We start from the raw sequence: 24600 nt of genomic DNA on the forward strand, positions 1-24600 counted from the left end.
CTAGATGCTAAGCGGCTGCACATTTGCGTTCTATTAAAAAAAGACCCTGCGCGCTCCCAGCACACGTCCGGTATTCACGGAAAGGTCCCGATCTCCTCATTCGATTGGGACCTTTCCCGATCATGTGACCGACGTGACACATAACTCTAAACCCCGCCTCCCAAAACCCTTAAAGGGCCGGAAGGCGCCAGCGCCAATGGGTTAATCAAGGAGGTTTAGGATCACATGCCAACACAGCCTGCCTAGGAACACCCACTCCTCCAGACTGACACCCACCCCTCAAGGCATTTTAATATTTGCGTAACTCCTCCCAAGAGCCCGCCCACTGCTTTCATCAGGAGTGATTACTCCTGAGAGGCAGGGTGCTGTGATGCTTTCAGGAAGCTGTGTACAGCCCCTACCACCAGCCATCATCATGCCCGCATTGCATATTGAAGCAAGGAGACCCAGTAATGACATCACTGGGTCAAAAAGAACATACTCAATGAAAATGGAAAAGTGTTTATTCAAGATTTTCATCAACAGGTTGATGAGTGGGGGAAGGAAAAACAAATTTTGGCTGTATTGATCCAGCCACTGCATATAGAAGTTACTGGAGGCTGGCTCCTTGTCTGAGGTCCCCCTGCAGGAACTGCGAGGCGTCGTTCAGTGTTTTCTGCATATCCTGGTACCCTGCGTATTCACAGGCCTCTCGTAGCGGCAGCCAGCGGAAGTCTTGGTGCTCATTGGACAGTCTCACCCGTGCGCCGGGGTCTCTGAGCTCCGCCAGCCAGTAGATGACAGTCTTCGCTTTGCCCTTGACATTGTAATTTAATTCCTGCCGAAATCCATCCACCACGCTGAACTGGCCGGGGTGTAGCCCCGCCTCTTCTTCGGTTTCCCGCAAAGCCGTAGTCATGTCATCCTCTCCGGGGTCCACGTGGCCTGAAATATGACAGTGCGATCAACATTGATTAGCGCCCTACAGCACCTGTGCGCAAGCAGCTCCGTGATCTACATCACGCTGTAATCTTTAACCCCTCCCCCCTCCAGAGGATTCCCCCCCCTCCCCCCTTCCTGAGCAGGACATTTTTTTGTGTTACGGCATTGCGTTACTTTAACTGACAATTGCGCGGTCATGAAACGCTGCACCCAAATTAAATTTACGTTTCTTCTTTTCCCACAAATTGAGCTTTCTTTTCGTGGTATTTGATCACCTGTGCGTTTTTATTTTTTGCACCATTAAAAAAAAAGACAGAAAATTTTGAGAAAAAAATATATTTTTGACTTTTTGCTATTAAACATGTCCAGTAAAAAAATGCAAAAAATCTAATTTCGTCATAAATTTAGGCCAAAATATATTCTGCTCCGTGTCTCTGCTAAAAAAAAAATGTATAAATAAATTGGTTTACGTGAAAGTTATAGCATTTACAAATGGCGGTATATATATTTTTAATTTTTTGCGTTTTATATATATATAAAAAAAAGACCGACACTTTTGAGAAAAAAAACAATATTTTTGACTTTTTGCTATTAAATATGTGCAGTAAAAAAATGCAAAAAATCTAATTTCGTCATAAATTTAGGCCAAAATATATTCTGCTCCATGTCTTTGCTAAAAAAAATCCCAAAATGTATAAATGAATTAGTTTCCATGAAAATTATAGCATTTACAAATGGCGGTATATATATTTTTTATTTTTTGCGTTTTATATATATATAAAAAAAAAGACCGACACTTTTGAGAAAAAAAAAACAATATTTTTGACTTTTTGCTATTAAACATGTCCAGTAAAAAAAAAAATGTAAAAAAAATTAAATTTCATCATAAATTTAGGTCACAATATATTCTGCTCCGTGTCTTTGCTAAAAAAAATCCCAAAATCTATAAATGAATTGGTTTATATGAAAATTATAGCATTTACAAATGGCGGTATATATATTTTTTATTTTTTGCGTTTTATATATATATAAAAAAAAAGACCGACACTTTTGAGAAAAAAAAAACAATATTTTTGACTTTTTGCTATTAAACATGTCCAGTAAATAAATGCAAAAAATCAAATTTCGTCATAAATTTAGGCCAAAATATATTCTGCTCTGTGTCTCTGCTAAAAAAAAATCCCAAAATGTGTAAATAAATTGGTTTACCTGAAAGTTATAGCGTTTACAAATGGCGGTATATATATTTTTTGCGTTATATATATATATATAAAAAAAAAAGAAAAAATAAAAGACCGACACTTTTGAGAAAAAAAAAACAATATTTTTGACTTTTTGCTATTAAACATGTCCAGTAAAAAAATTTAAAAAATTAAATTTCATCATAAATTTAGGCCAAAATATTATCTGCTCCGTGTCTTTGCTAAAAAAAAATCCCAAAATGTATAAATGAATTGGTTTACGTGAAAGTTATAGCATTTACAAATGGCGGTATATATATTTTTTGCGTTATATATATATTAAAAAAAAAGACCGACACTTTTGAGGAAAAAAAACAATATTTTCGTCTTGCCGGAAATCCCTTACAATAGCACTAATAAAGATTATCCCCTCGCTCTGAGGATTTCCCCCCTTCCTGACCAGGCCATTTATTGTGTTACATCCCTGCGGTACTTTAACTGACAATTGCGCGGTCATGCAATGCTGCACCCAAATTAAATTTATGCCCTTTTTTTCCCCACAAATAGAGCTTTCTTTTGGTGGTATTAGATCGCCTGTGCGTGTTTTATTTTTTGCACCATAAAAAAAAGACTGAAAATTTTGAGAAAAAAAATATATTTTTGACTTTTTACTATTAAACATGTCCAGTAAAAAAAATGCAAAAAATCTAATTTCGTCATAAATTTCAGCCAAAATATATTCTGCTCCGTGTCTTTCCTAAAAAGAAATACCAAAACGTGTAAATGAATTGGTTTACGTGAAAGTTATAGCGTTTACAAATGGCGGTATATATATTTTTTGCGTTATATATATATAAAAAAAAAAGACCGACGCTTTTGAGGAAAAAAAACAATATTTTTGACTGTTTGCTATTAAACATGTCCAGTAAAAAAATGTTAAAAAATCTAATTTTGTCATAAATTTAGGCCAAAATGTATTCTGCTCTTATGTCCTTTTGTTCCCACAAATACAGCTTTCTTTCGGTGGTATTTGATCACCTGTGCGTTTTTTATTTTTATAAACAAAAAAAGACCGACAATTTTGAAAAAAACCCCAAAAACAATATTTTTGACTTTTTGCTATAAAACATCCAATAAAAAAAAATGTAAAAAAAATATTAAATTTAGGCCAAAATGTATTCCGCTCCGTGTCTTTGCTAAAAAAAAAAAAAATCCCGTTACGTGTAAATTAATTGGTTTATGTGAAAGTTATAGCGTCTACAAATGGCGGTATATATACACTGACATTTTTTTTTCTTTACTAGTAATGGCGGCGATCAGCGACTTACAGCATGGCTACGGCGGGCATTCTGATACTGGGGAGGGGGGGGGGGGGTTGAACTGCTCCGTGTCTTTGCTAGAAAAAAAAATCCCAATACGTGTAAATTAATTGGTTTAAGTGAAAGTTATCGCGTCACAAATGGCGGAATATATGCTGAAACTTTTTTTTCTTAATTTTTACTAGTAATGGCGGCGATCAGCGACTTCTGGCGGGACTGCGACGGGCATTCTGACACTGGAGGGGGAACTGACTTGGTGTCACTGACATCCCCAGTGACACCAATACAGGGATCAGTGCTAATAAAAAGCACCGACACTGTACTAATGGCACTGGGCAGGAAGGGGTTAATATGTGGGGCGATCAAAGGGTTAACTGTGTGCTGTTTTACTGTGGGCTGTGTCTGCGTGCTTCACTGTTGGGTATCTATTTACTCGGTGTAACATAATTTTTCATATTTTACAAATATTGTGTTTTTTTTCTTTTTATTATTCATTAACCACTCCTGAGGATTTACCCCCCTTAATGACCACGCCTTTTTTTGCTGTTTGGTGCTGCACTAATTCAAATGATAATTGCGCGGTCATGCAATGCTGCACCCAAATGAAATTTACGTCCTTTTTTTCACACAAATAGAGCTTTCTTTCGGTGGTATTTGATCACCTGTGCGCTTTTTATTTTTTGCGCTATAAACAAAAAAAACACAAAAATTTGGAAAAAAAAACTATATTTTCTACTTTCAGCTATAAAAAATATACCGTAAACTCAAAGTTAGTCATAAATTTAAGCCAAAATGTATTCTGCTACATGTTTTTGGTAAAAAAAAATCCAGTGCATTAGCGGGCAAACTGGCGCTATATGGGAGGGGCGCTAACACTATCGGAAGTCACCAGCGACACTGATACAGTGATCAGTAAAAATCTGTTTACTGTAATCAATGACACTGGTGACAGGGCAGTGAAGGGGTTAACGGGGGGGGTGGGGGGGGGCGATCAAGGGGTTAAATGGGATTACTGGCGGGCAAACTGGCGCTATCTGGGAGGGGTGCTAACACTATCGAAAGTCACCAGCGACACTGATACAGTGATCAGTAAAAATCGATTCACGGATCAGTGACAATGGTGACAGGGCAGTGAAGGGGTTAACTCTGGGGGGGGGGGGCGATCAAGGGGTTAGATGGGATTACTGGTGTATTAGTGGGAAATCTGGCGCTATCTGGGAAGGGCGCTAACACTATCGGAAGTCGCCAGCGACACTGATACAGTAATCAGTAAAAGTCGGTTCACTGATCAGTGACACTGGTGACAGGGCAGTGAAGGGGTTAACTGGGGGGGGATTAAGGGGTTAAACGGGATTACTGGTGTACTGGCGGGCAAACTGGCGCTATCTGGGAGGGGCACTAACACTATCGGAAGTCGCCAGCGACACTGATACAGTGATCAGTAAAAATCGATTCACGGATCAGTGACACTGGTGACAGGGCAGTGAAGGGGTTAACTGGGGGGGGGGGGGGGAAGGGGCGATCAGGGGGTTAAATGAGTCCTAGGTGTGTTCTAACTGTGGGTATGTGCTGTTTACTCATGATTTGTATGTCTTCTTCTCTGTCTGGAATGGAATGTGTCCAGGCAGAGAAGAATGACATCATATCCTGTCCTGTGTAAATGTCAACACAGGACAGGATAGGACAGGGACCGATCATCCGATTTCAGCCAGACATCACTGGCTGAAATCTAATGATTGATCCCTCCGGGATCAAATGTGGTCACCCGCGGGTCGGCTGGAGCGCGCGCACGTGCCCCCTGCCGGTGAAAACGTCGGGAGCGCGGAGCCCGTTTTAAAACGTGGTTTTGCGCCTAAGTGCCGCCCTGCACACGTATATATACAGTGGCAGGGCGTCAAGCGGTTAAAGTGTTTTTTTCAAAAAGAATCGTGTTTGAAAAATATATACATTTTTAAAAACTGTCTATTTCAGTTTCGGTTTTCTGTGCATCCTGAATTTTTGGTTTTGGCACCAGAACTTTCATTTCGGTGCGCCACTAATGCAGGCCATAGACGGGTCGAAAATCAGCTGATTTTTCGCCCGTAAAAAAAAAATCGGCTGATTTTCGCACCGTTAGTGAGTTAATTGGTCGGACGTTTTTCGGGGTTTTGGCACATTTTTTTTAATCGGTAAAGTTGGAAAAAAAATCGTCCGATTTTACCTATCTGCCGATTTTCCTAGCAATTGGAGGAGGAGGATTCCAGTCCGCTATTATATTTGACATGAAAAAGTCTTGCAGTTGTAACAATGTATCCATTTGTATCCGAATAAAAACATCTGTATCCGAAATGGATACAAATGGATACATTGTTGCAACCGCAAGACTTTTTCACGTCAAATATAATAGTGGAGCTCTCTGCAGGGACAGAAGTAAAAATGCCGTCCGTAGACAGGACAAAAATCGGCCGATTTTTTTTACCGTTGGTGGTAACGTTGGCCGATCGAATGACTGTTTTGTGTTTTTTTTTTTAAAAACGTCCGGTTTTCGACCCGTCTATGGCCGGCATTACAGATATTAATAGATATCTGAGGGATGGCAGCCGTGGCAGCCCACAGTCGGTACCTTTGGGTGGAGTCCAGTGATGTTTCCCATAGGAAGTCTGCAATAAGAGGAATTCGATATTGTTCGCTGGCGGAACCCTCCGGAAGACGATTAATCCGCACGCCCTCAGTGCCATCTTCCCCCCGACGTGCTGGAACAAAGCAGATTACAACCCACCCGGGTGATATGAATACACGGAGCATCACTGGGACGCATCACAACATGGGGAAATCGATCAAACGCACTGAGGCTTCATGCACATGGCTGCACGGAGGAAAGGAGGAGTACCGTGGAAAGGAGGAGTACGGAGGAAAGGAGGAGTACGGAGGAAAGGAGGAGTACGGAGGAAAGGAGGTGACCGGAGGAAAGGAGGAGTACGGAGGAAAGGAGGTGTACAAAGGAAAGGAGGTGACCGGAGGAAAGGAGGTGTACGGAGGAAAGGAGGAGTACAGAGGAAAGGAGGTGTACGGAGGAAAGGAGGAGTACAGAGGAAAGGAGGTGTACAGAGGAAAGGAGGAGTACAGAGGAAAGGAGGTGTACAGAGGAAAGGAGGTATATAGAGGAAAGGAGGTATATAGAGGAAAGGAGGAGTACAGAGGAAAGGAGGTGTACAAAGGAAAGGAGGTGACCGGAGGAAAGGAGGAGTACGGAGGAAAGGAGGTGACCGGAGGAAAGGAGGTGTACGGAGGAAAGGAGGTGACCGGAGGAAAGGAGGTGACCGGAGGAAAGGAGGAGTACGGAGGAAAGGAGGAGTACGGAGGAAAGGAGGAGTAAGGAGGAAAGGAGGACTACGGAGGAAAGGAGGAGTACGGAGGAAAGGAGGTGTACGGAGGAAAGGAGGTGACCAGAGGAAAGGAGGAGTACGGAGGAAAGGAGGAGTACGGAGGAAAGGAGGTGACCAGAGGAAAGGAGGAGTACGGAGGAAAGGAGGAGTACGGAGGAAAGGAGGTGACCGGAGGAAAGGAGGTGACTGGAGGAAAGGAGGAGTACGGAGGAAAGGAGGAGTAAGGAGGAAAGGAGGAGTAAGGAGGAAAGGAGGTGACCGGAGGAAAGGAAGTGTACGGAGGAAAGGAGGAGTACGGAGGAAAGGAGGTGACCGGAGGAAAGGAAGTGTACGGAGGAAAGGAGGTGACCGGAGGAAAGGAGGAGTACGGAGGAAAGGAGGTGACCGGAGGAAAGGAGGAGTAAGGAGGAAAGGAGGAGTATGGAGGAAAGGAGGTGTACGGAGGAAAGGAGGTGACCAGAGGAAAGGAGGAGTACGGAGGAAAGGAGGTGACCGGAGGAAAGGAGGTGACCGGAGGAAAGGAGGTGACCGGAGGAAAGGAGGTGTACGGAGGAAAGGAGGTGACCAGAGGAAAGGAGGAGTACGGAGGAAAGGAGGTGTACGGAGGAAAGGAGGAGTACGGAGGAAAGGAGGTGACCGGAGGAAAGGAGGTGACCGGAGGAAAGGAGGAGTACGGAGGAAAGGAGGAGTACGGAGGAAAGGAGGTGTACGGAGGAAAGGAGGTGACCAGAGGAAAGGAAGTCTACGGAGGAAAGGAGGTGACCGGAGGAAAGGAGGTGACCGGAGGAAAGGAGGAGTATGGAGGAAAGGAGGTGTACGGAGAAAAGGAGGAGTACGGAGGAAAGGAGGTGTACGGAAGAAAGGAGGAGTACGGAGGAAAGGAGGTGTACGGAGGACAGGAGGAGTATGGAGGAAAGGAGGTGACTGGAGGAAAGGAGGACAGGTGTACAGAGGAAAGCAGGTGACTGGAGGAAAGGAGGAGTACGGAGGAAAGAAGGTGACTGGAGGAAAGGAGGAGTACGGAGGAAAGGATGTGTATGGAGGAAAGCAGGTGACTGGAGGAAAGGAGGAGTACGGAGGAAAGGAGGTATATAGAGGAAAGGAGGAGTACGGAGAAAAGGAGGTGCACGGAGGAAAGGAGATGTACGGAGGAAAGGAGGAGTACGGAGGAAAGGAGGTGCACGGAGGAAAGGAGATGTACGGAGGAAAGGAGGAGTACGGAGGAAAGGAGATGTACGGAGGAAAGGAGGTGACTTGAGGAAAGGAGGAGTACGGAGGAAAGGAGGTGCACGGAGGAAAGGAGGTGTACGGAGGAAAGGAGGTGCACGGAGGAAAGGAGATGTACGGAGGAAAGGAGGAGTACGGAGGAAAGGAGGAGTACGGAGGAAAGGAGATGTACGGAGGAAAGGAGGTGACTTGAGGAAAGGAGGAGTACGGAGGAAAGGAGGAATACGGAGGAAAGGAGGTGCACGGAGGAAAGGAGGTGCACGGAGGAAAGGAGGTGCACGGAGGAAAGGAGATGTACGGAGGAAAGGAGCAGTACGGAGGAAAGGAGCAGTACGGAGGAAAGGAGGTGCACGGAGGAAAGGAGATGTACGGAGGAAAGGAGGAGTACGGAGGAAAGGAGGTGTACGGAGGAAAGGAGATGTACGGAGGAAAGGAGATGTACGGAGGAAAGGAGGAGTACGGAGGAAAGGAGGAGTACGGAGGAAAGGAGATGTACGGAGGAAAGGAGGTGTACGGAGGAAAGGAGATGTACGGAGGAAAGGAGGTGACCGGAGGAAAGGAGGTGTACGGAGGAAAGGAGGTGTACGGAGGAAAGGAGGTGACCGGAGGAAAGGAGGTGACCGGAGGAAAGGAGGAGTACGGAGGAAAGGAGGAGTAAGGAGGAAAGGAGGACTACGGAGGAAAGGAGGAGTACGGAGGAAAGGAGGTGTACGGAGGAAAGGAGGTGACCAGAGGAAAGGAGGAGTACGGAGGAAAGGAGGAGTACGGAGGAAAGGAGGTGACCAGAGGAAAGGAGGAGTACGGAGGAAAGGAGGAGTACGGAGGAAAGGAGGTGACCGGAGGAAAGGAGGTGACTGGAGGAAAGGAGGAGTACGGAGGAAAGGAGGAGTAAGGAGGAAAGGAGGAGTAAGGAGGAAAGGAGGTGACCGGAGGAAAGGAAGTGTACGGAGGAAAGGAGGAGTACGAAGGAAAGGAGGTGACCGGAGGAAAGGAAGTGTACGGAGGAAAGGAGGTGACCGGAGGAAAGGAGGAGTACGGAGGAAAGGAGGTGACCGGAGGAAAGGAGGAGTAAGGAGGAAAGGAGGAGTATGGAGGAAAGGAGGTGTACGGAGGAAAGGAGGTGACCAGAGGAAAGGAGGAGTACGGAGGAAAGGAGGTGACCGGAGGAAAGGAGGTGACCGGAGGAAAGGAGGTGACCGGAGGAAAGGAGGTGTACGGAGGAAAGGAGGTGACCAGAGGAAAGGAGGAGTACGGAGGAAAGGAGGTGTACGGAGGAAAGGAGGAGTACGGAGGAAAGGAGGTGACCGGAGGAAAGGAGGTGACCGGAGGAAAGGAGGTGACCGGAGGAAAGGAGGAGTACGGAGGAAAGGAGGTGTACGGAGGAAAGGAGGTGTACGGAGGAAAGGAGGTGACCAGAGGAAAGGAAGTCTACGGAGGAAAGGAGGTGACCGGAGGAAAGGAGGTGACCGGAGGAAAGGAGGAGTATGGAGGAAAGGAGGTGTACGGAGAAAAGGAGGAGTACGGAGGAAAGGAGGTGTACGGAAGAAAGGAGGAGTACGGAGGAAAGGAGGTGTACGGAGGACAGGAGGAGTATGGAGGAAAGGAGGTGACTGGAGGAAAGGAGGACAGGTGTACAGAGGAAAGCAGGTGACTGGAGGAAAGGAGGAGTACGGAGGAAAGAAGGTGACTGGAGGAAAGGAGGAGTACGGAGGAAAGGATGTGTATGGAGGAAAGCAGGTGACTGGAGGAAAGGAGGAGTACGGAGGAAAGGAGGTATATAGAGGAAAGGAGGAGTACGGAGAAAAGGAGGTGCACGGAGGAAAGGAGATGTACGGAGGAAAGGAGGAGTACGGAGGAAAGGAGGTGCACGGAGGAAAGGAGATGTACGGAGGAAAGGAGGAGTACGGAGGAAAGGAGATGTACGGAGGAAAGGAGGTGACTTGAGGAAAGGAGGAGTACGGAGGAAAGGAGGTGCACGGAGGAAAGGAGATGTACGGAGGAAAGGAGGAGTACGGAGGAAAGGAGGAGTACGGAGGAAAGGAGATGTACGGAGGAAAGGAGGTGACTTGAGGAAAGGAGGAGTACGGAGGAAAGGAGGAATACGGAGGAAAGGAGGTGCACGGAGGAAAGGAGGTGCACGGAGGAAAGGAGATGTACGGAGGAAAGGAGCAGTACGGAGGAAAGGAGGTGCACGGAGGAAAGGAGATGTACGGAGGAAAGGAGGAGTACGGAGGAAAGGAGGTGTACGGAGGAAAGGAGATGTACGGAGGAAAGGAGATGTACGGAGGAAAGGAGGAGTACGGAGGAAAGGAGGAGTACGGAGGAAAGGAGATGTACGGAGGAAAGGAGGTGTACGGAGGAAAGGAGATGTACGGAGGAAAGGAGATGTACGGAGGAAAGGAGGTGTACGGAGGAAAGGAGATGTACGGAGGAAAGGAGGAGTACACAATAACCCCAGGTTCACACTATGCGGATTTCAGTGCATTTTCCAGTTTTCAGGAACACCCTACAGTCGGTGTCACATGGTTTCCTCTGGATCTAGTTCACATGGGTGTGTTTCCTGGAAGGGATCAGGGACTGTTCCCTGCAGTAGATTGCTTTCTCCATGTAATACACTTCAATGGGCTGCACCAAAAAATGCACATATTGTGTTTTTGATGCCTTTTGCTGCTTTTTTTTTGTCAATGGAAAGTAATGACTTTGATGCCACTTTGGATGGGTGTGACTTTGGATGGGTGTGACTTTGGATGGGTGTGACTTTGGATGGGTGTGACTTGGGATGGGTGTGACTTTGGATGTGACTTTGGATGGGTGTGACTTGGATGTGACTTTGGATGGGTGTGACTTGGGTGTGACTTTGGATGGGTGTGACTTGGGTGTGACTTTGGATGGGTGTGACTTGGGATGGGTGTGACTTTGGATGGGTGTGACTTTGGATGGGTGTGACTTGGGTGTGACTTTGGATGGGTGTGACTTGGGATGGGTGTGACTTGGATGTGACTTTGGATGGGTGTGACTTTGGATGGGTGCTACGTTGATGCTACTTCATTGCCAGAAAGTGTAAAGTTGCATCAAAGTCCCAACATTGCACTACATGAGTTTGCATGTTCTCCCTGTGCCTGTGTGTTTCCTCCGGGTACTCCCGTTTCCTCCCACAGTCCAAAGACATGCTGGTAGGTGAATTGGCTCCTGTCTAAATTTTCCCTAGTATCTATATGTATGAATGTGAGTTAGGGACCTTAGATTGTACGCTCCTCGGGGGCGGGGCCTGATGTGAATGTACAATATATATGTAAAGCGCGGTGTAAATGGACGGCGCTATAGAAGTCCCTGAAATACATAATTAGGGGGGACAATAGATCAGGAGTGGGATGGCGGTGCGGTTTGGTATCTTCTCTCTGGGCGTTGGAGGCCCTTGTCCCGGCACGGAGGGGATGGTAATACATGGGGAATAACAACCAGGAAATTATGCGGATGAAGTCCAGCCTCCCATTCATGTCACTCCGACTCCTGCTAAAGTCGGACTCCTCCCTACCCGGCCCCTGTCATGGTGTTCCCCTTTAATCCCATGGAAGACACGCGGTCAGGAATCATCTCCCCTCCACACAATGGAACTACACCCACCCACTTCCCATACATACCAGCTCCTCGCCTCACTGCGCATGCGCCTATCGAACCGGAAAGACGCCGTTTCGTTCCTGCCAGCACGCGAGGAGGAGGAAGAAGTTGGCCGGCCATATTGAGTGAGGGCAATGTGTGGGAAAAGTGGTGAGGCGAGGCGGTGCTGTGACGGTCAGTGAATCTACTAAACTCGTTTCTGTTGTTGTGGGGTGTCGCTGTTGGTAGACATGGGGTGTGATTACAAGGTCAGGATTTCATTACGGCTCGGATGGTGAGTGTACGGAAGCCGCCGGGAGCCAGTCCTATGTAGTATGGGAGGCCCGCCCACGCCCGCTTGTGATTGGCTGATCTCGCAGAAGCGGCGTTGTCATGGGGACGGGGACAGCTGTGTTCGTAGTGACGGTTGGAGGCAGAGCGGGGAGAGCGGCGCTTCCTCTTCCCGGAGAGACAGAGACGTCCCGGCCGCTTCTCCGCACAGGTCAGAGCCCGGCATTCCGCACACACTTCTCCCTGTACATTGCACGTGTCCGGGGGAGGGGGGCCCTGTCCGGGGGAGTCTGCTGGGCCCCTATTGGGAGGGGGGGTCAGGGGACTGAGAGATCGGGGTGCTGTGTACAGGGTGGACAATGTGGGGTGCTGTGGATAATGTGGGGAGCTGTAGCGTGCCATGGACAGTGTGGGCTGCTGTGAATGTGGGGTGCTTTCAGGTGATGTAGATTTGGGGTGCTGTGGACAGTATGGACTTCTGTTGGGTGCTGTGTGTATGGTGGGGTGCTGTGGACAATGTGGGGTCATATGGATGTGGGGTGCAGTGGACGATATGGGCTTCCTTGGGGTGCTGAGGATAATGTGGGGTGCTGTGGATTATATGGGGTGCCATAGACAGTGTGGGGTGCTTTGGGGGTTGATATAGAACATGTTGGTCGCTGTGCGGTTCCATGGACAGTGTGGTCTGCTGTGGATAATGTGGGGTGCTTTGGTGTTGCTGAAGATAACGTGGGCTCCCGTGCGATTCTGTGGACAGTATGGAGCGCCGTGGGTGATGTGGGCAGCTTTGGGGTGCCGTGGATGATGTGGGGTGCCGTGGATGATGTGGGGTGCCGTGGATGATGTGGGCAGCTTTGGGGTGCCGTGGATGATGTGGGCAGCTTTGGGGTGCCGTGGATGATGTGGGCAGCTTTGGGGTGCCGTGGGATGCCGTGGATGATGTGGGCAGCTTTGGGGTGCCGTGGATGATGTGGGGTGCCGTGGATGATGTGGGCAGCTTTGGGGTGCCGTGGATGATGTGGGGTGCCGTGGATGTTGTGGGCAGCTTTGGGGTGCCATCGATGATGTGGGGTGCCGTGGATGTTGTGGGCAGCTTTGGGGTGCCAAGGATGATATGGGCAGCTTTGAGGTGCCAAGGATGATATGGGCAGCTTTGGGGTGCCGTGGATGATGTGGGCAGCTTTGAGGTGCCGTGGATGTTGTGGGCAGCTTTGAGGTGCCGTGGATGTTGTGGGCAGCTTTGAGGTGCCGTGGATGTTGTGGGCAGCTTTGAGGTGCCGTGGATGTTGTGGGCAGCTTTGGGGTGCCGTGGATGATGTGGGCAGCTTTGGGGTGCCGTGGATGATGTGGGCAGCTTTGGGGTGCCGTGGATGATGTGGGCAGCTTTGGGGTGCCGTGGATGATGTGGGCTGCTTTGTAGTGGTGTAGTCAGGGTAATCTACTTTGGGGTGCAGTAGGTAAGATTGGCCACTGTGAGGTGCTGTAGGCATGGTGGGCAACTTTGGGTTGCCAGTGGGAGGTGGATAGTATGGGGTACTATAGGGTGGGTTACTTTGGGAAGAGAAGTAGGTTGGGGTACCGCCATGGGGGATGTAGGCTGCTTCAGGTGGTTGTAGTACTTTGGGGTACTGGGGAAAGTGTGGCCTGCCTTGGGGTGCTGTGAGTGGGAGGGGCTGCTCTGGGTGGTTGGGGGAAGGTTTGGATGCTTTTTGGTTCTGTGGGAGGTGATGGATTCTTGGAAATGTCGGGGGGGGGGGGGGGGGGGCTGGAATGCTGTGCTGTTGGTAGGGTGGACTACTTTGGGATGCTGGGGGAGGGGGAAGCTGGAACTCCTTTGGGGCAGTGCGGGTGCAGTGTTGGGCCGCTTCGAGATACCATGGGAAGGGTTTGAGCACAAATAAAAACTTGGCACAGGTTCTAAAACGTCCTAAAGCAGTCCATACATGGGTCAAATTCTAAACGATTTTTCGATCAAAAACATCGCTTGTTCTGTAATCCGATGGTGCCACCAATGATTTCGAAAATTGGTGGTTTTTCATGAATTATTTAGCATGCCCAATAAACGAAAAGGGGAGGAACCACGAAAATCTGCTGGTGCCATTGCCCCACAAACAGAGCGAAAATTGGCCGATTATTCTTGGGTCCAATTTTTGAATGAAAAAGCGTTCAAAAATCGACCCATGTATGGCTGGCCTAACTCCAAGAAGCCGAGTGATACAGACCCCAATCGGATGCATTCACACACGGGCGTTCGGTTTTGTTAATGGCGCGGTAAAACGCAGGAAGCTCTGAAGGTGCATGAGCCACTTTGCTGCGGGCAGGGCGGCCCTTGACGTGAACATCCTATCCTGTGCCTATAGCACGACCGCACACAGCGTTGTAATGTGAATGAGGCCTTGGAGATTAGCACCGCCCACAGCTTCCTACTTGCAGTCAGTGGGAGGGGTGGGGCTAAACCTTGACTTTTATAACAAAAGTCAAGAAGACCATATTACTGCACCGTGCTTCTCTGGGGCCGTTGGGGCTCTTGTGTGGATGACGGCTCAGGAATAGTACAAGGAAAGGGTTACTAAGCTGTGACTTTATTCTGGATGTAGAGGAGGTGGGGGATGGGGGGCGTTGGGGGTCTCGGCCATTTGCTGTGTGGGACAGCTGTTGGGATCAGCTGTGATATTCTGCGTTTAGCTGGTTATAATGGGAACGCTGATAGACTTGTCGGTACACCAATGAGGCAATGTACTGACCTGAGCTGTCCTGTGTGCCCCGGGGTTCTGATCGGACTGCGTTCTTCATTTCATAATTCATCTGATTCATCCCTAATAATGTTCTACGTCCGGGCCGTCCTCACTCAGGTCACCATTCATGTCTGCAGAAAATCCAATAACCTGATTTAATTTGCTTCTAATGCAGCAGAAACACCTCTATCTACATGGAGTGTGTCCGCCTCTGGGTGTTCCTTCAACACAATATTGTTCAGTAAATTGGGATTACTCATCCTGTGTACCGTCCCCACACACTGGCAGAGCTGGTTTTGTTCCATGATATTGTGTAAGAGCAGAAACATCGCGGGGCAGCTGGAATTACATACACTATATTGCCAAAAGTATTGTCCCTGCCCTCCAGATCATGTGATTCAGGTGTTCCAATCCCCTCCATGGCAACGGTCTCATAAGTTTGAACATATAATGACCATCCACCTGCCACATCCAAAAAAACTATAGAAAAAATATAAAATGCATTGAAAAAATTCAAGTCCAACCTTAGAACCACTGGAGGAGATTATTGGCCCAACAAGGAAGACAACACATACACTATATTGTCAAAAGTATTGGCCCCGCCCTCCAAATCGTGATTCAGGTGTTCCAATCCCCTCCCAAACATGTGATTCAGGTGTTCCAATCCCCTCCCAATCATGTGATTCAGGTGTTCCAATCCCCTCCTAATCATGTGATTCAGGTGTTCCAATCCCCTCCCAATCATGTGATTCAGGTGTTCCAATCCCCTCCCAATCATGTGATTCAGGTGTTCCAATCCCCTCCCAATCATGTGATTCATGTGTTCCAATCCCCTCCCAATCATGTGATTCAGGTGTTCCAATCCCCTCCTAATCATGTGATTCAGGTGTTCCAATCCCCTCCCAATCATGTGATCCGGGTGTTCCAATCCCCTCCATGGCCCCAGGTGTATACAATCAAGCCCCTAGGCATGCAGACGGCTTCTACAAACATTGGTGAAAGAATGGGTCGCTCTCAGGAGCTCAGTGACTCCAAGCGTGGTCCCGTGATAGGTGGTCACCTGTGCAATAAGTCCATCCGTGACATTTCCTGGCTACTAAATATTCCACGCTCAACTGTTAGTGGGATTATAACAAAGTGGAAGCAACTGGGAACAGCCACTCAGCCACCAAGTGGTAGGCCACGTCACATGACAGGGCGGAGTCAGCGCATGCTGAAGCGCACAGTGCACAGAAGTCACCAACTGTCTGCAGAGTCAATAGCTAAAGACCTCCAAACTTGGTGTGGCCTTCAGATGAGCCCAACATCAGTGTGTAGAGAGCTTCATGGAATGGGTTTCCATGGCCGAGCAGCTGCATCCAAGCCTTACATCACCAAGTGCAATGCAAAGCATCGGATGCTGTGGTGTAAAGCACGCCGCCACTGGACTCTAGAGCAGGGGAGACGTGTTCTCTGGACTGACCAATCACACTTCTCTGTCTGGCAATCCGATGGCCGTGTCTGGGTTTGGCAGTTGCCAGGAGAACGGTACTTGCCTGACTGCATTGGGCCAAGTGTAAAGTTTGGTGGAGGGGGGATTGTGGTGTGTGGTTGTTTTTCAGGGGTTGGGTTTGGCCCCCTAGTTCCAGTGAAGGGAACTCTTAAGGCATCAGCTTACCAAGACATTTTGGACAATTTCATGCTCCCAACTTTGTGGGAAGAGTTTGGGGATGGCCCCTTCCTGTTCCAACATGACTGCGCACCAGTGCACAAAGCAAGGTCCATAAAGACATGGAGGAGCCAGTTTGGGGTGGAGGAACTTGACTGGCCTGCACAGAATCCTGACCTCAACCCCATAGAACACCTTTGGGATGAATTAGAGCGGAGACTGCGAGCCAGGCCTCCTCCCCCGACATCAGTGCCTGACCTGACAAATGTGCTTCTGGAAGAATGGTCCAACCTTCCCATAGACACCCTCCTAAACCTTGTGGGGGGCCTTCCCAGAAGAGTTGAAGCTGTTATAGCTGCAAAGGGCGGGGCCAACTCAATATTGAACCCTACGGACTAAGACTGGGGGGCCATTAAAGGTCATGTGCATGGAAAGACCGGCCGACCAATACTACGGGCAATATAGTGTATGCAAAACATTTTTACTTTCTAAATCCATTTATGAGCTGTAGGCAGGCAGGTGTTGTCACCTCTGATATGGAAAGCAAGTGTCAGGAGTTGTCACCAACGCTACATAGAGCGGACCTCAGGAGTTGTAACCTCTGATAGTGTATGTAGAATGGGCATCAGGAGTTGCTGTCACCAATACTTAGAGGGGGCACCAGGAGTTGTCACCTCTGATTAGCAGGGTGGGCATCAGGAGCTGTCATCACCAATGGTTAGAGCAGGTGTCAGGAGTTGTCATCTCTGATACGTAAAGGAGGAGTTGTCATTAGAAAATAAGAAATTAGCAATTTCCAAGTGTCCTTTTCACATGTGGGAGTCCTGCACCTTTTCAGACCATGGACCATTGTTGGTCATGATATGCCTGTTTACATTTGTTGTTTGTGAGTATGTAGCTACTATTTTTTACGATTAAAGTTTTTATTGAGGTAACGTGCAAAGCCTGTGCGTCCCTTTTTTTGTTTTCTGTTTTTTCTAGTGCCATTTTTTTTTCTAGCCGCCTTGGGCTGCACAGTATCGCCATATTGGTTTGAATGCTAAGGTCTATGAAGATGTTTCCACATATGCCAAAACCAGTCCTTTGAGCGCAGATTTTTTCATTCTTTTCTTATCAGGAATTGTCCTCTCTGATGCGTAGAGTGGGCATCAGGAGTTGTTGCCACCAATCTATAAAGCAAGCACCAGGGGTTGTCGTCTCTGATGCTTCGCGTGGGCACCAGGGGTCGTCGTCTCTGATGCGTCGCGTGGGCACCAGGGGTTGTCGTCTCTGATGCGTCGCGTGGGCACCAGGGGTTGTCGTCTCTGATGCGTCGCGTGGGCACCAGGGGTTGTCGTCTCTGATGCGTCGCGTGGGCACCAGGGGTTGTCGTCTCTGATGCGTCGCGTGGGCACCAGGGGTTGTCGTCTCTGATGCGTCGCGTGGGCACCAGGGGTTGTCGTCTCTGATGCGTCGCGTGGGCACCAGGGGTTGTCGTCTCTGATGCGTCGCGTAGGCACCAGGGGTTGTCGTCTCTGATGCGTCGCGTGGGCACCAGGGGTTGTCGTCTCTGATGCGTCGCGTGGGCACCAGGGGTTGTCGTCTCTGATGCGTCGCGTGGGCACCAGGGGTTGTCGTCTCTGATGCGTCGCGTGGGCACCAGGGGTTGTCGTCTCTGATGCGTCGCGTGGGCACCAGGGGTTGTCGTCTCTGATGCGTCGCGTGGGCACCAGGGGTTGTCGTCTCTGATGCGTCGCGTGGGCACCAGGGGTTGTCGTCTCTGATGCGTCGCGTGGGCACCAGGGGTTGTCGTCTCTGATGCGTCGCGTGGGCACCAGGGGTTGTCGTCTCTGATGCGTCGCGTGGGCACCAGGGGTTGTCGTCTCTGATGCGTCGCGTGGGCACCAGGGGTTGTCGTCTCTGATGCGTCGCGTGGGCACCAGGGGTTGTCGTCTCTGATGCGTCGCGTGGGCACCAGGGGTTGTCGTCTCTGATGCGTCGCGTGGGCACCAGGGGTTGTCGTCTCTGATGCGTCGCGTGGGCACCAGGGGTTGTCGTCTCTGATGCGTCGCGTGGGCACCAGGGGTTGTCGTCTCTGATGCGTCGCGTGGGCACCAGGGGTTGTCGTCTCTGATGCGTCGCGTGGGCACCAGGGGTTGTCGTCTCTGATGCGTCGCGTGGGCACCAGGGGTTGTCGTCTCTGATGCGTCGCGTGGGCACCAGGGGTTGTCGTCTCTGATGCGTCGCGTGGGCACCAGGGGTTGTCGTCTCTGATGCGTCGCGTGGGCACCAGGGGTTGTCGTCTCTGATGCGTCGCGTGGGCACCAGGGGTTGTCGTCTCTGATGCGTCGCGTGGGCACCAGGGGTTGTCGTCTCTGATGCGTCGCGTGGGCACCAGGGGTTGTCGTCTCTGATGCGTCGCGTGGGCACCAGGGGTTGTCGTCTCTGATGCGTCGCGTGGGCACCAGGGGTTGTCGTCTCTGATGCGTCGCGTGGGCACCAGGGGTTGTCGTCTCTGATGCGTCGCGTGGGCACCAGGGGTTGTCGTCTCTGATGCGTCGCGTGGGCACCAGGGGTTGTCGTCTCTGATGCGTCGCGTGGGCACCAGGGGTTGTCGTCTCTGATGCGTCGCGTGGGCACCAGGGGTTGTCGTCTCTGATGCGTCGCGTGGGCACCAGGGGTTGTCGTCTCTGATGCGTCGCGTGGGCACCAGGGGTTGTCGTCTCTGATGCGTCGCGTGGGCACCAGGGGTTGTCGTCTCTGATGCGTCGCGTGGGCACCAGGGGTTGTCGTCTCTGATGCGTCGCGTGGGCACCAGGGGTTGTCGTCTCTGATGCGTCGCGTGGGCACCAGGGGTTGTCGTCTCTGATGCGTCGCGTGGGCACCAGGGGTTGTCGTCTCTGATGCGTCGCGTGGGCACCAGGGGTTGTCGTCTCTGATGCGTCGCGTGGGCACCAGGGGTTGTCGTCTCTGATGCGTCGCGTGGGCACCAGGGGTTGTCGTCTCTGATGCGTCGCGTGGGCACCAGGGGTTGTCGTCTCTGATGCGTCGCGTGGGCACCAGGGGTTGTCGTCTCTGATGCGTCGCGTGGGCACCAGGGGTTGTCGTCTCTGATGCGTCGCGTGGGCACCAGGGGTTGTCGTCTCTGATGCGTCGCGTGGGCACCAGGGGTTGTCGTCTCTGATGCGTCGCGTGGGCACCAGGGGTTGTCCTCTATGTGTAGAGCAGGTGCTAGGGAGTTGTCTCAAATGTGTAAAACAGGCATCAATAGTTGTCACCACCGATGTGTACAGTGGGCGCCAGGAGCTGTTGCCACCAATGTATTAAGCAAGCGCCAGGGGTTGTCACCACTGATGTGTAGAGCAGGCACTTGGAGTTGTCACCCCAGATGGGTAGAACAAGTGCCAGTAGTTGTTACCCCAATGCATACCGCATGCACTAAGAGTTGTTGGCACTGATACATATAACGGGCACCAGCAGTTTTGGGCGCAGATTAGTAGGTTTTCTTTACTCGGACTGTGGCCATTGTGCGCCTGGAATGTATTTGATTTGGGAATCATTCGCACTAGATGCGTTGATCAATGTCGGCTCAATGCATGGAGGAAACAATTGTGTACTTGTATTGGTATTCTGTCACATTTTCTGTCCCCCTTTGTAATGTACAGCACTGAGCGAACCATTGGCGCTTTATAAATACTGTATAATAATAATAATACTTTGTGCCCTGTTCACATCCAAACACCGCGCCGTGGTCTGCGTGTCCGCGTACTCTAGCGTTTCTCAACATGCTGCAGCTCACAGAGTTGAGTGAAATGAGCAGGTAGGTGAAAGAACCCCCAAATTGGGCTTTAAAGGGAAGCTGTGCTGAAAAACATAGGCTGCCATTGCATACTTTGGAATTTCGTCTGAAAATGTTGGTTGCCTGGCCATCTTTGGATTGAACACTCAGACAACACAAGCATGTAGCCAGTCAGAACTCCTGACCTGTATGCTTGTTGAAGGTCATCACCTTGGGAAGTACTGAAGCTACTCGACCAGCAGGACAGCCGGGGATATTGAGGAGGAGGGGATGGAAATGGCAGGCTTCAGGTTTCCGTAGGGTGCACTAGGGGTGAAGGACCTGGATTCCGTATGACCAGGAAAGTCAGCAGGCTTGACCCTGTCCTATACAGGATACCACGTGCCACCGTTCTGTCACTATTCGTGGATTCCATTTCTCATTGATGGTCTTTGTGGCTGTAGATTTAGATTACGATGGACGCCGGCCATAGTGGGTTGGATTCTCGGTTGATTCAGCAGGAACGAGCTGAGATTTGAACCATGTATGGGCAGGCTGAATATTCCCAAGTAGATCGATTGGTCAACGTGGGTTCAACCGGCCTGTTGGATTTTACATGCGACTATTGCTAGCGGCTGTTATAGTGTTCTGACAGGAATGGCTCCCTACGCCAGGAGAACACATTGGGAGTGATTCCCCCATCAATGCCGACTGTGGTGATAGGGAAATTGAGTGATTTTTCTTTCCTGCAACCACAGAAAATCGCTCCGTCTTTGGCCACCTTTAGACTTCACACGGCCTGTAGTGTTTGTAGGCGAGATTACAATTTTTCTTTTTAGGCTATATAATTGTTCTGCTGTCATTGGTGAATTGCATCATAAATGTTGCAATGCAAGATCTGTACTACCCTACAGCCATTGTCTGTGACATTAAATGGCCTCTTCCTTCCTTTTTATAGAAAAGAAATACTTGTCTGTGATATGTAACTTGGCTGAGACAATTCAAGGTAATCCTAACTAATCATAGGATGTCCTGCATTAAGAAGAAAACTCCGCCTCTCCCTCGAATATAATACAGGGTGACCCTAAAGTCTGGACACCTATAACCAATAATATCTTCAACGTGATTTCTGCCATTTGTGATGCAAAGTTCCATGTGCTTTGCAAGATTCACATGAACCCGATGCAGCATCTCCACATTTCCGTCAGTTTGAGCAGATTCATTCCTTCAGGTGATTCGTTTCTGTGATTTTCATTGAGTACACCTTCTGCTTCAGCATATCCCAAAAAAAAAAGAAGTCAAGGGGGTTAAAGTCTGGAGATCTTCTATAGTGATACACATATATATTTCCTATGTGTCCAGACTTTAGGGACACCCTGTATATTAAATGAAAAACAATACATTTTCTTTCTTTTCTTCTTTTCTTTTCCCTTTCCTCTCCCCTTCCTTTTTCCTCTCCCCTTCCTTTTTCCTCTCCCCTTCCTTTTTCCTCTCCCCTTCCTTTTTCCTCTCCCCTTCCTTTTTCCTTTCCCATTCCTTTTCCCTTCCCCTTTTCCCTTCCCCTTTTCCCTTTTCCCTTCCCCCTTTTTCCTTTTTTCTCCCTTCCCCCTTTTTCCTTTTTTCTCCCTTCCCCCTTTTTCCTTTTTTCTCCCTTCCCCTTTTTTCCTTTTTTCTCCCTTCCCCTTTTTTCCTTTTTTTTCCCTTCCCCTTTTTCCCTTCCCCTTTTTCCCTTCCCCTTTTTCCCTTCCCCTTTTTCCCTTCCCCTTTTTCCCTTCCCCTTTTCCCTTCCCCTTTTTCCTTTTTTCTCCCTTCCCCCTTTTTCCTTTTTTCTCCCTTCCCCCTTTTTCCTTTTTTCTCCCTTCCCCCTTTTTCCTTTTTTCTCCCTTCCCCCTTTTTTCTCCCTTCCCCCTTTTTTCTCCCTTCCCCTTTTTTCCTTTTTTTTCCCTTCCCCTTTTTCCCTTCCCCTTTTTCCCTTCCCCTTTTTCCCTTCCCCTTTTTCCCTTCCCCTTTTTCCCTTCCCCTTTTTCCCTTCCCCTTTTTCCCTTCCCCTTTTTCCCTTCCCCTTTTTTCCTTTTTTTTTTCCCTTCCCCTATTTTCCTTTTTTTTTTTCCCTTCCCCTTTTTTCTTTTTCCTTTATTTTCCCTTCCCCTTTTTTTCTTTTTTTTCCCTTTTTTTTCCCTTCCCCTTTTTTTTCTTTTTTTTTTTTCCCTTCCCCTTTTTCCTTTTTTTTCCCCTTTCCCTTCCCCTTTTTCCTTTTTTTTCCCCTTTCCCTTCCCCTTTTTCCTTTTTTTTCCCCTTTCCCTTTTTTTCTTTTTTTTCCCTTTTTTTTTCCCTTCCCCTTTTTTTTTCTTTTTTTTTTTTTCCCTTCCCCTTTTTCCTTTTTTTTCCCTTTCCCTTCCCCTTTTTTCCTTTTCCCTGTGATTTACTCATCTCTGTATAGCAGGGCAGGAGACCTTTTCTTTTTTCCTTTGCTGCACTTCAGTAACACTTACAGGTCTTGTCCCTCCCCCAGCCTGTGATTGGACAGTGAAAGGAGAAGCAGCAGATTGATGAGCTCATCTCTGTCACTCTGCTCTTTCATCATATTCCGATACTGCTTGCACTAAAGCAGAGCTGATTAGCTACTTTTCTGCTTTTCCCTCCCCCTGTCTGAACTATGCAACAAGAGGATGGTGCCAGGTTACTGTTACTAGAAGTCTGTTAATAGAACTAGTTACTAGAAGGTCCTTAACCCATCAGCAGGACCGGTATCTACTCCTTTGTGCAAGGAGGAACAGGATGAGCCCTGCCAGAGCCCTACAAAATGACCTCCAGCAGGCCACTGGTGTGAATGTCTCTGACCAATCAGAAACAGACTTCATGAGGGTGGCCTAAGGGCCCGACCTCCTCTAGTGGGCCCTGTGCTCACTGCCCGGCACCATAGAGCTGAGTTGGCATTTGCCATTGAACACCAGAATTGGCAGGTCCACCACTGGCGCCCTGTGCTTTTCACAGATGAGAGCAGGTTCACCCTGAGCACATGTGACAGACATGAAAGGGTCTGGAGAAGCCGTGGAGAACGTTCTGCTGCCTGTAACATCGTTCAGCATGACCGTTTTGGTGGTATGGGGGGCATATCCATGGAGGGACGCACAGATCTCTACAGGCTAGACAATGGCACCCTGACTGCCATTAGGTATGAGGATGTAATCCTTGGACCCATTGTCAGACCCTACGCTGGTGCAGGGGGTCCTGGGTTCCTCCTGGTGCAGGGGGTCCTGGGTTCCTCCTGGTGCAGGGGGTCCTGGGTTCCTCCTGGTGCAGGGGGTCCTGGGTTCCTCCTGGTGCAGGGGGTCCTGGGTTCCTCCTGGTGCAGGGGGTCCTGGGTTCCTCCTGGTGCAGGGGGTCCTGGGTTCCTCCTGGTGCAGGGGGTCCTGGGTTCCTCCTGGTGCAGGGGGTCCTGGGTTCCTCCTGGTGCAGGGGGTCCTGGGTTCCTCCTGGTGCAGGGGGTCCTGGGTTCCTCCTGGTGCAGGGGGTCCTGGGTTCCTCCTGGTGCAGTGGGTCCTGGGTTCCTCCTGGTGCAGGGGTCCTGGGTTCCTCCTGGTGCAGTGGGTCCTGGGTTCCTCCTGGTGCACGACAATGCCTGGCCTCATGTGGGGAGAGTATGCAGGCAGTTCCTGGAGGATGAAGGAATTGATACCATTGAATGGCCCCCACTCTCGCCTGACCTAAATCCAGTCGAACACATCTGGGATGTCATGTTTCAGGCCATCCAATGCCGCCAGGTTGCACCTCCAGACTGTAGACTGTCCAGGAGCTCAGTGATGCCCTGGTCCAGATCTGGGAGGAAATCCCCCAGGACCCCATCCGTGGTCTCATTAGGACCCTCCCCCGACATTGTCAGGCATGCATACAAGCACGTGGGGGCCACACAAACTACTGAGGACCATTCTGAGTTGCTGCAATGACATTTCAGCAATATGGACTCGCCTGCTGCATCAATTTTCACTTTGATTTTCGGGGTGTCTGAATTCAGTCCTCTGTAGGTCGATCATTTTCATTTCCATCCAACGATGGGTCGTCCTTACGTTCCTCAGACATCACCCCGTCCATGTCAGTATAGAGATCCAGCAGGAGATTCTTCCCCATTGAGATCTGATGGGTTTTCGAAGAGTTCTTTTCATTTTTTGGAGCCGTGTATATTGGTGAATTGAGAAACGTAAAGAAAAACCAAACAAACTAAAAATCAATATTGAAAATAGAAAAAAATAAAAAAGTCAGTGAACAAACACACAGTCAGTGTCAGTGCTTGGTGCCAGTTCCAATCAACATGCACAGTGAATAATGGATGACGTGCTTCAGAATTTGTGCTTAGAGATGGGATCGCTCCAGACAAAGAGAGACCAGAGGGGATCACACCACACTCACCGGGCGGTACTGACCCCTTGTGGTACCAAGTGAGTTAGGACAACATTCCACACGAGCCCCGCTTCTGTGCAGCTCCGTTACTTTACATAGCCTCTTTCCAGCTTCCCAATGTTTTCCATCAGGGCCCATCAGCGCACGCCCCATCAGGGCCC

General features: G+C 49.4%; 2 protein-coding genes across 2 annotated transcripts in view; one reads left to right on the forward strand and one right to left on the reverse strand.

The window, feature by feature from the left end:
• Window positions 1-15753, forward strand: part of LOC149442395 (uncharacterized) — a 78068-nt gene extending 62315 nt beyond the window's left edge. Inside the window, exon 7 of the transcript XR_016307198.1 lies at window positions 15583-15753. The gene's annotated coding sequence lies outside the window, so the exon portion shown is untranslated. The remainder of the gene's footprint in view (window positions 1-15582) is intronic.
• On the reverse strand, window positions 486-11793 carry NUDT2 (nudix hydrolase 2). The gene is made up of 3 exons (XM_089656160.1): window positions 11655-11793; window positions 6024-6153; window positions 486-924 (listed from the first exon to the last, which is right to left on the reverse strand). The coding sequence occupies exons 2-3, from the start codon at window positions 6136-6138 to the stop codon at window positions 590-592; spliced, it is 450 nt and encodes a 149-aa protein (XP_089512286.1). The 5' UTR covers window positions 6139-6153; window positions 11655-11793; the 3' UTR covers window positions 486-589.
• Window positions 15754-24600: the final 8847 nt, after the last annotated feature.

The sequence above is a fragment of the Staurois parvus genome, unplaced genomic scaffold (assembly GCF_062004578.1).
Source record: "Staurois parvus isolate SC_StPar_1 unplaced genomic scaffold, SC_StPar_1.0 ptg000892l, whole genome shotgun sequence".
NCBI classification, from domain to species: Eukaryota; Metazoa; Chordata; class Amphibia; order Anura; family Ranidae; genus Staurois; species Staurois parvus.

Coding starts and splice junctions, on each gene's coding strand:
- NUDT2 (XM_089656160.1), bottom strand. CDS start 6,138: ATGGCACTGAGGGCGTGCGGATTAATCGTCTTCCGGAGGGTTCCGCCA. Junction 925..6,023: donor TCACTGGACTCCACCCAAAG/GTACCGACTGTG, acceptor GTCATATTTCAG/GCCACGTGGACCCCGGAGAG.